At 56.9% G+C, this 13534-nt stretch overlaps 6 protein-coding genes across 6 annotated transcripts; 2 read left to right on the top strand and 4 right to left on the bottom strand.

The window, feature by feature from the left end:
• Positions 1-30: 30 nt before the first annotated feature.
• Positions 31-5997, bottom strand: L969DRAFT_53277 (uncharacterized protein; the record flags this gene model as incomplete). The annotated part of the gene is made up of 5 exons (XM_014710476.1): positions 31-408; positions 458-600; positions 657-1750; positions 1801-4324; positions 4371-5997. The coding sequence occupies 5 exons, from the start codon at positions 5995-5997 to the stop codon at positions 31-33; spliced, it is 5766 nt and encodes a 1921-aa protein (XP_014565962.1).
• Positions 5998-6456: 459 nt separating this feature from the next.
• L969DRAFT_53321 (uncharacterized protein) lies at positions 6457-8127 on the bottom strand (the record flags this gene model as incomplete). The annotated part of the gene is made up of 4 exons (XM_014710475.1): positions 6457-6696; positions 6746-7497; positions 7548-7885; positions 7943-8127. The coding sequence occupies 4 exons, from the start codon at positions 8125-8127 to the stop codon at positions 6457-6459; spliced, it is 1515 nt and encodes a 504-aa protein (XP_014565961.1).
• Positions 8128-8448: 321 nt separating this feature from the next.
• Positions 8449-9694, top strand: L969DRAFT_199839 (uncharacterized protein). Its single transcript, XM_014710474.1, has 2 exons — positions 8449-9526; positions 9575-9694. Exons 1-2 carry the CDS (start codon positions 8501-8503, stop codon positions 9677-9679), a joined length of 1131 nt encoding a protein of 376 aa, XP_014565960.1. The 5' UTR covers positions 8449-8500; the 3' UTR covers positions 9680-9694.
• Positions 9695-9708: 14 nt separating this feature from the next.
• L969DRAFT_96465 (uncharacterized protein) lies at positions 9709-11017 on the bottom strand (the record flags this gene model as incomplete). Its single annotated transcript, XM_014710473.1, has 2 exons — positions 9709-10591; positions 10950-11017. 2 exons carry the CDS (start codon positions 11015-11017, stop codon positions 9709-9711), a joined length of 951 nt encoding a protein of 316 aa, XP_014565959.1.
• L969DRAFT_199514 (uncharacterized protein) lies at positions 10827-12531 on the top strand. The gene is made up of 2 exons (XM_014710472.1): positions 10827-11027; positions 11080-12531. Exon 2 carries the CDS (start codon positions 11105-11107, stop codon positions 12446-12448), a length of 1344 nt encoding a protein of 447 aa, XP_014565958.1. The 5' UTR covers positions 10827-11027; positions 11080-11104; the 3' UTR covers positions 12449-12531.
• Positions 12465-13522, bottom strand: L969DRAFT_89935 (uncharacterized protein). Its single transcript, XM_014710471.1, has 3 exons — positions 12783-13522; positions 12665-12724; positions 12465-12614 (listed from the first exon to the last, which is right to left on the bottom strand). The coding sequence occupies exons 1-3, from the start codon at positions 13470-13472 to the stop codon at positions 12558-12560; spliced, it is 807 nt and encodes a 268-aa protein (XP_014565957.1). The 5' UTR covers positions 13473-13522; the 3' UTR covers positions 12465-12557.
• Positions 13523-13534: the final 12 nt, after the last annotated feature.

Genomic DNA, 13534 nt, shown 5'->3' with positions numbered 1-13534 from the left:
GATGTGGGCAGAGCAAAGCATCGTCATCCATTATTGCTGCGCTAGCACATCTACATATCTTGCTCGTACTGCTTTCTTTTTGCCCACGCTGCCCGGTCGAGAGCTCGGCGGCGGTGGAGGCGGCGTGTTGCCCGCGCTTGACGTTCGCGGTGAGGGCAAAGGTGGCGGCTCACTCGCTTTGATGCTGCTGACCGCCGGATTGGTCGGCAGAGCAGACATGCTTCGCGTCAGGGACGGCGGTGGACCCGAGGTCACGGGCGAAGCCACCTCTGTGATCGACCGAGGCGGTGATACAGTGGTGAAGCGCGCGGGAGGCGCAGCCCTCATAGAAGCGCCAGGCGACGCCGTTTGAGATCGTCGAGGTGGCGGGGGTGGCATAGCAGCGCTTTCGCTCTCTGTAGCTCCGGCCTACGCTTCGTGTCAGCCTGCACAAGTGTGAAGACAGCAGTGAGCTGACCTTTTTGTTGACCCACCGCTTTGAGACAGGATCGAAGACGAAGCTGGTTTCCTCGCCCAACTTGGCTCGTATCGGTCCCGGACTTGTGCCATCACGTTTGAAGAGTCTTCCGAGCCATGAAGAGGACGGCGAAGGCTTGAGAGCTGAAGACATAGGCCACATTAGCTAATACTGACCGCAATAGCCAGGCGCGACTGACTGCTCTCACCTGGCCGTGGCCCAGCAGAGGTAGAACGACTGATGCTCGCTGATGTGGGCTCGGCTGATCCATCTTGTGGCTCATCGGTATCATTGACGGGCTTGCGCGGCTTTGAATTGCCAAATCCCAGATCCTCGTCGTCTTCATCGCGTCTTGACAGCGAAGCGTTGCTCTCGTCTTCATTGCTCTCTTGCACCGTTTCGAATGTCGATATTGCTCGCGGATCATGAGCGCCCCACGTGGGCGGCGCATACGAATCGATTGAGTCTCGAGGCGTCGTCTCGTGAGACAGATTCGATGGCGCATACGGATCGTGCTGAGTCGCCCATGAAGGCGCAGAGTAGGTGGTCGGTCCATACGTCGACGTGACGTTGAGCGAGATTGAACGCTGATGCGCGTGACCGCGGGTAAACTGACGGCCAGCAGGCATAGGATCCTCTGGCTCGCTAGCACCACTCGGAAAGGCTACCGGCGGGATGACGCCGGGTGAAATGCTGCTGTAATGCGAGAAGGGTCCGACGCTGGGCAGAGAGGCAGTCGCTTGCACCGGCGTTGGCGGCTGCGGAGCTGGTACTGGCGATGCAGATCCCTCGTCACCTTCGCCGGCAACGAACTTTGTCAAGCCGCTGCCGACGTTGGACCACAAGGAGTCTAGCGTCGGTCTCTGTATCTTACGCGTAACCCAGGAGCCGGATTTGTCGTCGACCTGCGGAGTCGCATTGAGCCGCTCGCTGAGATCCTGTAGCTGAGTTATAAGCGCGGCATGGTAATAGATCGGCGCGCGGGAGGGCTGCTTCAGTGTCGCTGTGATCGCTTCGCAATACCTGAGAGCTTGCGAGTTGTTCCCGACTTCCGTAAGCTGCCAGGCATGCCACAAGCGATATGATTGCAGGTGCGCCATGCCTGGATATGGCTCTTGACCTTTCGGCGTCGGTAGTAGCGCGGCGACATATTCCAGGATCTCGGTCAAGATGACACCTTCAGTCTCGATGCTATCCTCTACTGACGGACTTGAATGTCGAGCGAGGACACGCAAGCGACTTCCGGCCATATCTGGTCCGCCGAGTATATTCGCGATCGGCGAAAGGAGATAGCTGCGCATCGAGCTCAGCTTCAATAGCAATCAGGACAATATCTTGCTTACCAGCAATGACCAGCCATAGTACGCTGGTTTTGCACTAGTAGATCACCAAGAGCGATCAATGCCTGTGCATCGCCAGCAGTCCTGTTGGCTACTATACCTGCCGCAATTGACCGCCACTTGTCGAGAGTCTCGGCTGGCACAGCAGGCACAGCATCTGGATCGGCCTGTCGCTGGAATGCAGGTGTCGCAGCCCGCGAGATGGCCATGCCGGGCAGAGAAAGCTGACTAGGCGCAGATGGCATCATCGTCAAGAACGCGAGCGAGCGAGGCGGCACGATCTGATGGACAGCGCTTCCGCCAGCGCCCGACAAAAGACCATAGACGACGCGCAGAGCCTCTGTATCCTTCCCACCGCCGGATTGCGGGCCTAGCTCATCCTTGATGAATTCCGTAACTGCATCTTGCCACGTTTGCTTATCCATTGCGCTTGCAATAAGCAACGCGTGAGTCCATAGCCGGTTATCGAGCGCGTGCTGCAGAGCGGCCTGCTTTTTGCCGTGTACCAACAGCTTCTGCAGCAGCTGAACGTCATTCGGCATAATGCTATATGATGCAATTGCTGATTCGCCAGTAGCCTGCCGCCCGTGTGACAATTGTGCAGCGATTGGAAGACTGAGGGAGTTCTCCACGCCTTCTTGTTCACTTGCAGGCAGCAGCACGGCGCGCACAGCATCGTCGATGGCCGGCAGTCCGGAGATTTTGCCCTCGTGCGCGAGGTGGATGCGAACGAGCCTGAGCATGACAAGCTTCTCTTCTATCGCTCGGACGCGCTCTGAGGTACGTGTAGCATCAGAAGAGCCGTAGTCGAAACCAGTGACCAGTGTCGCCTGGCTCTCGATTTGCCTTTCCAATTCGATTACGCGCGTATCTAGCCATTGCTGAACTTCCTTGCGCTTTTTCGTATGATTCGCACGCGAGCCTCCATCCATGAACAGTGGACCATTGAATGTGCTGATAGGTGCTTTCGGCATAACTGTCTCGATTCGACGAATTTGGACGGTCGAATTGAAAGGCTGGCCGTAAGCACTCGATAGACTCGCGGTCGATTGCGGGAACCATGTCACAAGCTTACCACCGAATGCGAAGCAGGCCAAAGGGATTGGCGGCCGCTCGTCTCTCCCAAGTTGATCTGCCCTGTACGGCTCGCTCTGCTGTTGGAACTCGAATGCGCGGGGCGATGGCTGTACTTGCGGCTCATTTTCGGGTAGAGACATCGATGCTGCCACTTCTACCGTTGGATGATCGGCTATCTGTGCAGACTGTGATACAGCTGACGTCGGCATTGGCTGGCTCTGGGAAGGCGTCGGCGGTGAGAACATGTTAGGTCGGAGCGCAGCCCGAGCGCGAGACTTTGGCCGAGGCAGCGCGTAGGGATCGAAGACGTCACTGCTCGATCTCGCAGGCTTTGAAGGCAGCTCTGATGGTCGCAAAGGTGGACTAGCGACCTCACGCTTCAGCTCGCGCGGGGCAGCCGTTGCATGGAGTGGCAGATTGGGCGGCGGGTAGGCCTCAACAGAAGGCGTGTAGGAGTCTTCCATCTTTGGCGCTGCGTAGACTTCGTAGGTCGATACCGGCTGCTCTTGGGCAAGCGATGATGCGGGCGCATATGGATCACAAGGTTGCGCGTAGCCATTTGACGTGTCCTCGCTGACCAGCAAAGTTGCCGCCTGATGATCCGCTTGCGCCCCTTGCGGGTCCTCTGCATACTGCCCCAGACCCTCTGCCTCTTGCGCATAGCGGTCTTGCGCATATGGATCTTGCGCATACTGATCTTGCTGATACGGCTCGATCGTATGAGCCTCACGCGCGTATTGCTCCTGCGCATAGCGTCCCACGTCGCTTGGAGCTTGAGCATATGGGTCCTCGATGAGTTGCGCTCGTGTCGTATCCATCTCAGGTGTATAATGTTGCGGAGCTTGATCGACGTCCCCCGGCTGAGACGTATAATCAGTGCTACTGTAGTCTTGCTGCGTGTATTCGGTTTCCGCCGGCTCGAGAGGTGCATACTGATCTGGCTCATATGCGTTCGCGGAAGGAGACACGTGTAAGTCGGGGGCCCCTAGCGGCTGTTGAGCCGGCCGATCGTCGTAAGGTGAGTATGGGTCATAAGCGTAGCTGGCCACAGTCTGCGGTTGAGAGTAAGCAGCGTACGGATCGTCTATAGTTGCAGGTAGGGTTGAGGCGTGTGCATCCGTTTCCTCTGCTGGTATCTCAGCAGACTCTTGCACAGATTCTGCTTGTACTGCGACTTGTTCGCTCTCAACGGGCTGATAAGTCGGCACAGGCAAAGTATCGGCGATAGCCTCAGGCATGACTGATTCCTGCAGCAAGTCTTCTGGCACCTCAGGCCAGCCATCTTCGCCCAGATCGTCGTGCACTGGCTCCACTGGCGCCTTGCTGGGAACTCCTGTCGCTGCCATTGTCGTGACGGGCTCACTCTGCAGCTCGGTGGACTGGCTTCGCAGCTCTGGCACCTTTGGACTTTGCTCCCCGATTGGCAGGGCAGGCTCCGGCGTAGCTGACGCTGCTTTCTGGTAAGCGCATGTCTTTGGAACGCAGAAAATCCTCACCAGGCACAGCGACCTCGTCATCAAAGCCCCAGTCATCGTCTCCGCCAAAATCGATGGCTGGCTCTGGCTGTAGCTTTGGACTCGTCACAGTCGGCATACTGGGCGGCGGCATAGGTGCCTGCGGCCGATTGACCGCCGCTTGTTGCACAGGCGCTGCCAGCTTGATTGGTGCAGAGACTAGCGGCGGCGATTTGAGACTTCGCAACGGTGGTGACTTCATACTTGTTGGCACCGGCTTTGGCTGCGGCGCAATCGCCATGCTCGACGCAGGCTCCGCGGCAGCAACGATCTGACTAGCCTTTGCAGGCGCTGTCGGTGATTTGAAGGACTTCGGAGGCGGCGCAAACGCAGGCGGAGATTTGATCGAGGGAGATTTTGGCTGAGCAGGGGCAGAGGTGAAACCATTAGCGCTCGATTTCGGTGTCGGAGGCTGACGTGTGAGCATACGCGGCGGCGGAGGAGGCGACAGGATCGTTGGTGTCTTTGGCGCAGTTTGCTGCGGCGTCATCGGTCTCTGAGCGTATTGTGCGCCAGACTCCGCAGACTTGGGCGTCTCTTCTGCTAGATCGCTGGGCGAGCCAAGTCCCCACTCGTCTTCAATCTCATCCAAGGCGTCAGCAGCCTCTTGCTCGGCAGGCGTATACTGCAAAGTATCGATGGCGAGTACTGGCGGTGTAGGCTTTTTCGGAGGAAGTAATGCGTCTGCAGAAGCACCAATGTCGTAGGCGGCACTAGGCGAAGTCGGCGCAGCATAGGCGCGGCCATGGCCATTAGCGTACGTCTGTGATTGGATCGCAGCCTCGGGTTGAGGCTGAACATACTGCTGAGCGTAGTGCTGCTGCGCATGATGCTCTTGCTGCTGAATGTCTTCCACTTCTGGCTGAGTAGCTGCCGTTTGAGCGTACTCTGCCAGGCCCTGCGCCCCGTACCCATTCGTGGTGGCTTGAGCAGCCTGTACCGGTGGGGCGGAGGGAGCTGCAGAGACTGAGTTGACCCATTTCTCATACTCGTCGTCATCATCAACGACGTCGTCAGAGAGGCCGTATTCATCAATGCCATTCTGCGTTTGCGGCGCATATGCCGCATATTGGCTCGTGTAGGGATCCTCAGTGGGAGCACCGTAAGTGGCGTGCTGGTCGTAGCCAGCGGCGTCGCTCTGCAGCGTTCCATAATCGTTCTGCTGTGGGTCGCCGTAAAGGTAGGGTCGCCGCTCATTCGCGCTAGGAGCAGAGTAGGTGTTGTTATAATTTTGGAAGCTTGGCGCAGGTTGCAAGTCGATCGTGCCGTTGACGGGAGAGCGGTCGTAATCAGCATAGACGTCTGCCTGTGCGTCATAGCTCGCATAGGCGCCATATTGAGGTTGCTCTTGCTGAGCGCCATAAGCCGCCTGACCGTCATTGTCCGCGTAAGGATCATACTTTTGCTCTGGCTCCTCTACGACGGCCTGGAAGGGAGTATTCTGTTGCGCTTGTGCGGCAGGAGAAGCAAAGAAGTCGTCGCCGCCCGTGCCTGCATTGCCAAAGAGTGACGAGGCAGCGTCAAATGACTCTTGCTTGATGTGTCGCTGCTCAGGCTGTGCTCCCTGTTGTCCCGCATACTGCCGTCGTTGGCCGCGTAGGTGGGCCATGAGAGGCTACCGCCGGCAGTGGCCGAGCTCGTCTGTTGGCAAGGACCCCATACCCGTCAGCTATTGTCTTGAGCGCATCACCGCACACGCACCTTTTGCCAGCTTTTCGACAGATGCAGATCCAAGAATGCAGTGCGAGCCAGCTCAGAGCGTAATCGACCGCTCTCACGCTCTGGCCTGCGGTCCCGTCACTTCACTGACTTGCAAGCGCGCGTCGCGCTGATCCATCGCATGTTGCGCTCAGTTCACTACGACTTTCGACAAACTCAGCCAGATGCAATGGTGATACCCAGTTATGCTACTACTTCTCCACGTCCGAAGCATGCACGTCACCAGCGAGCATCTGCGCACGGTACGCGTTTGAGCCACGGATGCTGCTGCGCCTGTAGAGAATGTCGACCTGTTCGAGCGATAGGCCCTTTGTCTCCTGCAGATGTGACTTGCTCTGTTAGCTCACTTCTATGATAACGCGCGAACACGGACGGGTATGAGGCAATAGGCAAACACTGCTGAGCCGAAGCAAGTTGTGCCCCAGATGAAGAAGACCTTGCTCCCGAGCGCAGCATGACCTGGTCCAGCGTCGACGAGATAAGGTGTCATGTACCCGATGATGAAGTTCCAGAACCAGTTCGACGCGGTCGACATGGACATGGCCTTTGCGCGGATAGCAAGAGGAAAGATTTCGCCACAGACGACCCACTGGGACGCGGGATCAGTATATCTTCGAGCTACTGGGCGATCTACTCACCGCAAGCGGACCCCATGTTGCAGCGAAATGAGCAATGTAGATACAGACAAAGGCGACGAGGACTTTTTGACCGGCTTGGTTTGAAGTCGAGATGGTGACACCGATGATGGCGACGAGATATTCGCAGATGCACATGCCGATAGCTCCGTAGATGAGCATCCACCGACGACCGAGTCTGTCGACGAGCATGATGCCAGGAACGGTCATGCCGACATTGACAACGTTGGTAGCGATCGTGATGAGGAACGGATTGCTGATACCCGAGCGCTGGAAGAAGGTAGTGCCGTAGTAGAAGATAAAGTTGATACCGGTGAGCTGTTGCATCGCCTGGAGGAAGATGCCGGTCAACGTTCGGAGCGCGTTGCGACCTTCACCAGATCGAAAGCAATCGAGATAGGATGTGGCACCGATTTCTCGTTCGTGCTGGAGAGCAGTCGCAATGTCGTCGAACTCTTCACTGACCTCGGTGCTGTCTGCGTCTGCGGTGAGGACACGACCGAGAGACTGGCGAGCTTCTTCGTTGCGGCCCTTCATGATCAGGTAGCGAGGCGATTCGGGCAAGAGTGCCATTCCGCCGGCTAGAACGACAGCCCAGACGAACTGGAGACCGATGGGGATCTGGTAGCAGCTCTTGTTGTTGATGTCCTTGGTTGCATTCACGACGATGGCGGCGAGTAGAAGGCCAATCGTGATGGCCCACTGGTAGCAAGCCACAACGCCGCCACGGATCCATTTGGGCGAACACTCGCTTTCTGTGCCTGACTTCAGCGCAAGCCGCAGACGACATGGCGAGCAAGCTTACGGTACATGGGCACGAGACAAGAGATCATGCCGACGCCCAGGCCGGCACAGATGCGACCGATGACGAACAGTGGGATACTGTTCGAAGCAGTCTGCATCGCCACACCGGATGAAAAGACAGCGCAGGCAGTCTGCAGACCGAGCTTGCGACCAAGTCGATCTCCCAGAGGATAGGCGATCAGAGCGCCGAAGAACGTCCCAACGGAGAGAATGGATGTGACGAGCGAGTCTTGGCCAGTAGTGATGCTGTAACCCGAGGGTGCGGATGCATCGCGCGATCCGAACGATTGGAGCCAAAAGGGCATAGCCTTGACGCCTGAGATGTAGCCGGTATCATACCTGCGCAGTCCGGTCAATTTCAGGATGAGCCAATAGCGGTGAAGAGCGATCGCATACCCAAAGAGGAGACCGCCAAAGGCAGCAAAGGTGACCATGAGAATGGCGGGAATCTTTGACTTGCCCTCCGGCGAGCTGATGGTATATTTGCCTTGTGGCTGACGAGTCACGGCAGCGTACGGCGCTCGCTCTTCTGCATGCTCTTCAGCAGCGATGACGACCTTGTCATCTGATTTGTACGCCATCTCGTTGACGCTAGCCTCGGCGAGAGAAGCTCTGCTCGGTCGTCTGAGGTGAAGTTCGCGCGATCGAGCGGGCGATGACAGAGTTTTTGAGGAGATCGAGGCGACAGACGGATGACCTCTTCTGCGACAGGAGAGGTACCTGACACGCAAATTAAGGAGTGGAGTCCCCGGCCGAGCGTCCGTGGGCGAAAGTGTTTGAGGATACTAGGGGAGCTGCGCTTGCGGACAAAACGAGGGAAGACGCTGCAGAATCAAGTCGGGTCTGGCACGAGAGATCGAGCATGTCAAGCGATTGACGTCAACACGTCGTGCGTCGTACGCGTGACTCGGCTAATTCAGGACACGATCACTCAAAGCCAGCTCGCAACAGCCAATGGTGTCACACATCAAGCGACCTCAGGTCGAGGCCACCATTCTCGCACAGCTCAAGGCGCAAGGGGTACCTCTATCGTCGGCTTCGAGCGAATGTCAAGATGACGCATGTCAGGAGGACTGCGACTTTAGCTACGGCCGAGCGACGGACAAGGAGATAGATCAAGAATCCAAGCTGCTAGGCACAGTCAATGCTTACGCAAGGCTTGTCGTCTGCTCGACCGGCGCATCCGATTGGACCCGAGATGTCATGGACGATCAGAGCTCGCTTGCGTTCACGATCGAAGCGCAGTACAGCAAGCAGCTCAAGGCGCTGCCGGAGCGGATCAGACGGCCGGCTAAGCCTCGAGCAGGCAGTAGCTTTATGCAAAAGCTCGGATTGTCCAAAGCTGCAGAGGAAGAACGTTCGGGCGTCCATCCCTCGTTGGTACGCGAAAGTGACGGCGACGAGGCTTTGCCGTCGAACGTGACGATCCTCAACGGAAGTCATCTATCGACCCCGAGCTCGCAATCGGTCCTGATCTTTCCGGACTACAAGATCATCACGCGAGTCAAGAACGAACCGGAGCCAGTTGCAGATCTTGTCCAGCGTCATCTCGTCTCGACGACGCGCAGGACGGGCCAGCTTGACCCTGCAAGTCACGAGCGCTCTCAGCCGTTGCCGTACTTGGTCACCATGCTCGTGTGCTCTCACAAGCGACGAGACAAGAAATGCTCCATTGCTGCGCCGTTGCTCATTGACAAGATCAAGGAGGAGTGCTCCCACGAAGGATGGGAAGTAGATGAGCATCTAGACGAGATAGACGAGAAACCAATAGAAGATTATGCAATAGACGCAGAACAGACAGGAGCAGCAGTAGAGAATCGATTGAGGGAAATCTCAGAGGACACACGACATGCGCGGGTGGCCGTCGTCAAGTGCTCTCACATTGGCGGACATCGCTACGCTGGCAATGTCATCCTTGCCTTCCCGCAAGGTACGATGGTCTGGTATGGTCGAGTCACACCGGGCGATATCAAGCAAATTGTGCGCTCCATAGGAATCTATCAAGCCCGGCTGATCCTCGTCTTGCAGTTCGAGCAAACAATCAAGAATGGAAAGATCATTCCGGATCTCTTGCGCGGCGGAATAGGTATCACGCGAGCACCTGGATGCGTCAAAGGCTTGAACGAATGGTGATGCAAAAGGCAACAAAATACACTCGCTAGCTAGTCACGCTCTCTGAACTCGAGCCAGCTCGACGTTTTGACGCTCGGATCTGCCAGAGACTCTCGACTGGACGCAATGCTGAAGCTACGACCGTTCCAAGCAAGCCTGGCAAATCTTGATCGCCATTGAAAAGCCTGCTTCTGGCTCAGCGTTGACATAGCCGAGCTCGAGAACGGCGGCGAGTCGTCAAAGGGATGATCGAAGCTAGCGATAGATGGAGGGGGCGACAACCTCTTGGCACTCGCCAGTGGCCACTGAAAGGCAGAAAGCGACAAGCTGGCCGGACGAGGAGGTCGCGCTGGTGTACGAATCGATCGCACAGTCTCTTCGGATAGCCTTTCCGCGACCACTGATCGCTTGAATGGATCTGATCGGCTCTCTATGGTCTGGTCGACACGTATCGCATCGTCAAACAGACTCGGGCGCTGCGATTTGCGCGAAGGCTGTTCGGTCATGATAGGTGTGCCGGGCGACCGCACTTGACCGATCACAGGCAGTCGTAAAGCGACTGGCTCGATCGCGCTGCTTGCGCTCGACCATGAGCCAGTTTTCTCATCTTCGCTCTTTCGATCTGGCCACACACGCTTGATTGTCTTCGCATGTACGAATGTCGTCAGTGCAGCGTCTCGTCGTCGGTCTGCTCGCTCTATGACCTTGAAGGCCAGCACAATCGCTGTCAGAAGCACAACAAGAGCGACAGCGGAGATGGCAATGATGTTGAGAGGCAGCTGATGGATCGGTGTATTGACTACCGCCTGACTGCTCGATGAGGATGTCGAAGTGACTGCAGACGTTGGCGCATTCAGTGGCGAGGCACTTGTCGCCAATACCGTCGGCAAGGCGGCAGTATCGACTTCGCTCGGCGTGATACTCAGAATGAGACTGCTCATGACTCGCAAGATACACAGAACGGCATATGCATTTCTGCTACAGGTGCGATAGGACTGAGCGAGCGCGAGCCTGAGCGCAACCGTGAGCTTCTAGCCTGCCGAATAAGGTTTGGGATCGTCGAACGCGCGACGCGATTGTCCTGTCGTCGCCGAAGAAGGCAAAGGCGCACACGCATACACCTCGTCGTGTCATCCAGCGTCGACGACCTTTTTCACGCTGATCGTCGCATTTGTGAGTCGCGAGTGTCTGGCAACACTGGCTCGGCCAGACCCAGTGCTGCCATCTGCAAACTTGGTGTCCTGGTCGTTTGTGTTCGTCGCCAGCATCTAGCACGACGCTTCGACCTCACACGGCCTCTTCCATCTTGTCACCGCGACACGCTCGAGCCTCAGCAGGACTGTGCGGAGCAGCCTGCATCTCAAACATAGTGCGCATAATTATATCGGCCAGAGAGAATTATAGGCTGACGCAATGAGCAGCGCAACAGTCTGCTCATACGGCAACATGGCGGACGGCACGATCATGCTGCTCGACCTGCAAGACTTTGGGTCCCATCAACGAAGCGATAGTGCAGCAACAGTGCAAGCGAAGCCGCTCATACATTCGATACACGCCAGGACGGCCTCAGATGAGAGCCTCGGGTCTCTGTCTTCAGCGAGTTTCCGGTCGACTTCATCCCTGGGCACTCCTAGTGCGACGCAGACCTCATCAAGCGAAGAGTGCAATACTTCCCTGACTTCCGATGACGAAGATGACGCCAGCTCGCCTGTGCACAACAAGTTTCTGCCCGGACTGACCGGACCAGGCGTATCGTGGCGAGCTGCTTGGGTGGAAGATGGCACAGACGATGACGACAATCTGTCAGGCGTACCACAAAAGTCGTCCCAGGGCACCTACTTTGATCTCGTCGACCATCTGGACAAGTACGGCGATGATGTCTCCGCCTCTGATCAACCCATCCTCGTCGAAATCCTGCCGAGGCTTAGCAGGGCAAGCGTGGATGAGCAGAGTGGTTCAGCAACGCCAACGCACTATCAGTCCGAGTTTGTACGACCAAGCATGCGACCGCGCAGCAACACAGCTTCAGGCGCGTCGTCACCGTTGCGCTCAGTCTCTGCCTCTGCAGTACCCACAACATCGCCTCCTCTCAGACCAGCGCCAATACTCAGACGAGCCAAAACAGCTTCTGAACTTCGCGCGGGTGCAAGCGATGACTCACCCAGCAAGCCGAAGGAAGTGTCGTTCTTTCTGCCGCCGCGTCCTGCCTACCTACGCAAACGCCCTTCGAAGCTCAACTGTCAAGCTGGACCTGCGATCAACATCATCGGCGCTTCGGAAGACGGCGAGCCTGACGTACCTGGCGATGAAGACTACTTCTCAGACGTCGACACCGCACAAAAAGCACGAAGACGATACCCACGCACACCGACCGTACACACTTTCACTTCTCAAGCCGATGGTCATTCTGCCCAAAGCGGTACCCTGCGGACATCACACAGGCGTGCATACGAAGAGGAGATGCCGCAAGTCACGCGAGAGAACATCGTCAGAGCGCTTCTCTTCCTCTTCACTGCGCCACTCCTTGTCTTGTTCGATTCGCCTTTGGTCAATCGAGGCATCGCTCTCGTGTCAGTAGCGCGCTTCAGACAGAGCGTCAAGGGATCGGCACAGCACCTGATCCTGTTGCTCATGTCACTCGGTGTTCGCGCGACCATCATTGGCTTCGGCGTTGCTGTGGACGCCATTGTGATCTACTGCGGCCTTCTCTTCAAGTTGTTCGATCTGGCCATTGATGCAGTACAGCTCAGTCGACAGACCAGAGCACGTTACGCTCAGACAGATAATTGATGGGCGTCATATAGACATATAACGCACGGCGCTTATGTTGCATGTAACACTCGATGGTTGTCAAACAATGTACATTATGCAGTGATTCCACAGAACATGATGAGGGAAGCTAGAAGATACCATGGACGAGCTCCGAGGCGAGAGCGCTGCCTGCACCGAAACCAAGCTAAGGGCGGAGCGTCAGCGCAAGCCAAAAACAAAGAGGTAACGACTGACGCCACCAACAGCGCTGTGCTTGAGAGTGTTGCCCGTCGAGCCCGAGAGGAAGCCATGCTTCTGCAAAGTGAGAGATAGGCGTCAGCCCGGGTATGTATTGCACTTGCAATGAGCTTGCCTTGGGTGGCTGCTGCACGACGACTTGCGGAGGCGCAGGCTGGAGTTGCTGCTGCTGCTGCTGCTGCTGATAATTGGGTTGCCACTTTTCATTGATGGGTTGTCCTTGCCAGCCAGGAGGCGGAGGGGCGCTATATGGTTGCTGCTGTTGGTAGCTGTTGTACGTGTTCATGGGCGGCGGTGGAGGGATCGAGTTGAAAGATGAGGTGCTCCTGTTTGTGTCCGGCAAACGTTCGACGTGGTTTGTAGGATAGAGACCGGTCTGGCCAGTGCGCAGACAGGTGCCGCGCTCCCAGTGCTCGTTCTCTACCTTGATGACCTCGATGATGTCGCCCTCATTGAACGTGAGATCGTCGGGCGTCTGGCCGGTGTATGACCACAGCGCTTTCGTGCGAGGTTTGTCAGATCTGACGGGCAAGGCGGGCCTGGCAGGCGGTGTGACGGGCAAGCGGCTCGCAGCAGGAGGACTGGGAACTGCTAACGCGAGGTTGTTGGTCTCTTGGGTCAGGCTGGCAATGCTTGGCGCAGCTGTTGAAGCCAGATCAGTCGAGGCTGTGCTCGTGCCAGCATATCGTAGTTTAGTGCGGATAGTCTGTGCATCTGCCTCGCTGAGGTGATTGTGCTTCTCGAGAAAGTCGACGTCTGCTCTCAGGCGAGAGATGAGATGGTCCACGTAAGCCGCAGATGCCATCTTGCCGGATGTGTGTCGCTTGCCGGCTTGCCACGTCAATTGGATTGGACGATCTCGTTACG

Source organism: Mixia osmundae (genome assembly GCF_000708205.1).
Source record: "Mixia osmundae IAM 14324 unplaced genomic scaffold scaffold_10, whole genome shotgun sequence".
NCBI classification, from domain to species: Eukaryota; Fungi; Basidiomycota; class Mixiomycetes; order Mixiales; family Mixiaceae; genus Mixia; species Mixia osmundae.
This window is presented reverse-complemented; position numbering and strand designations above follow the sequence as displayed.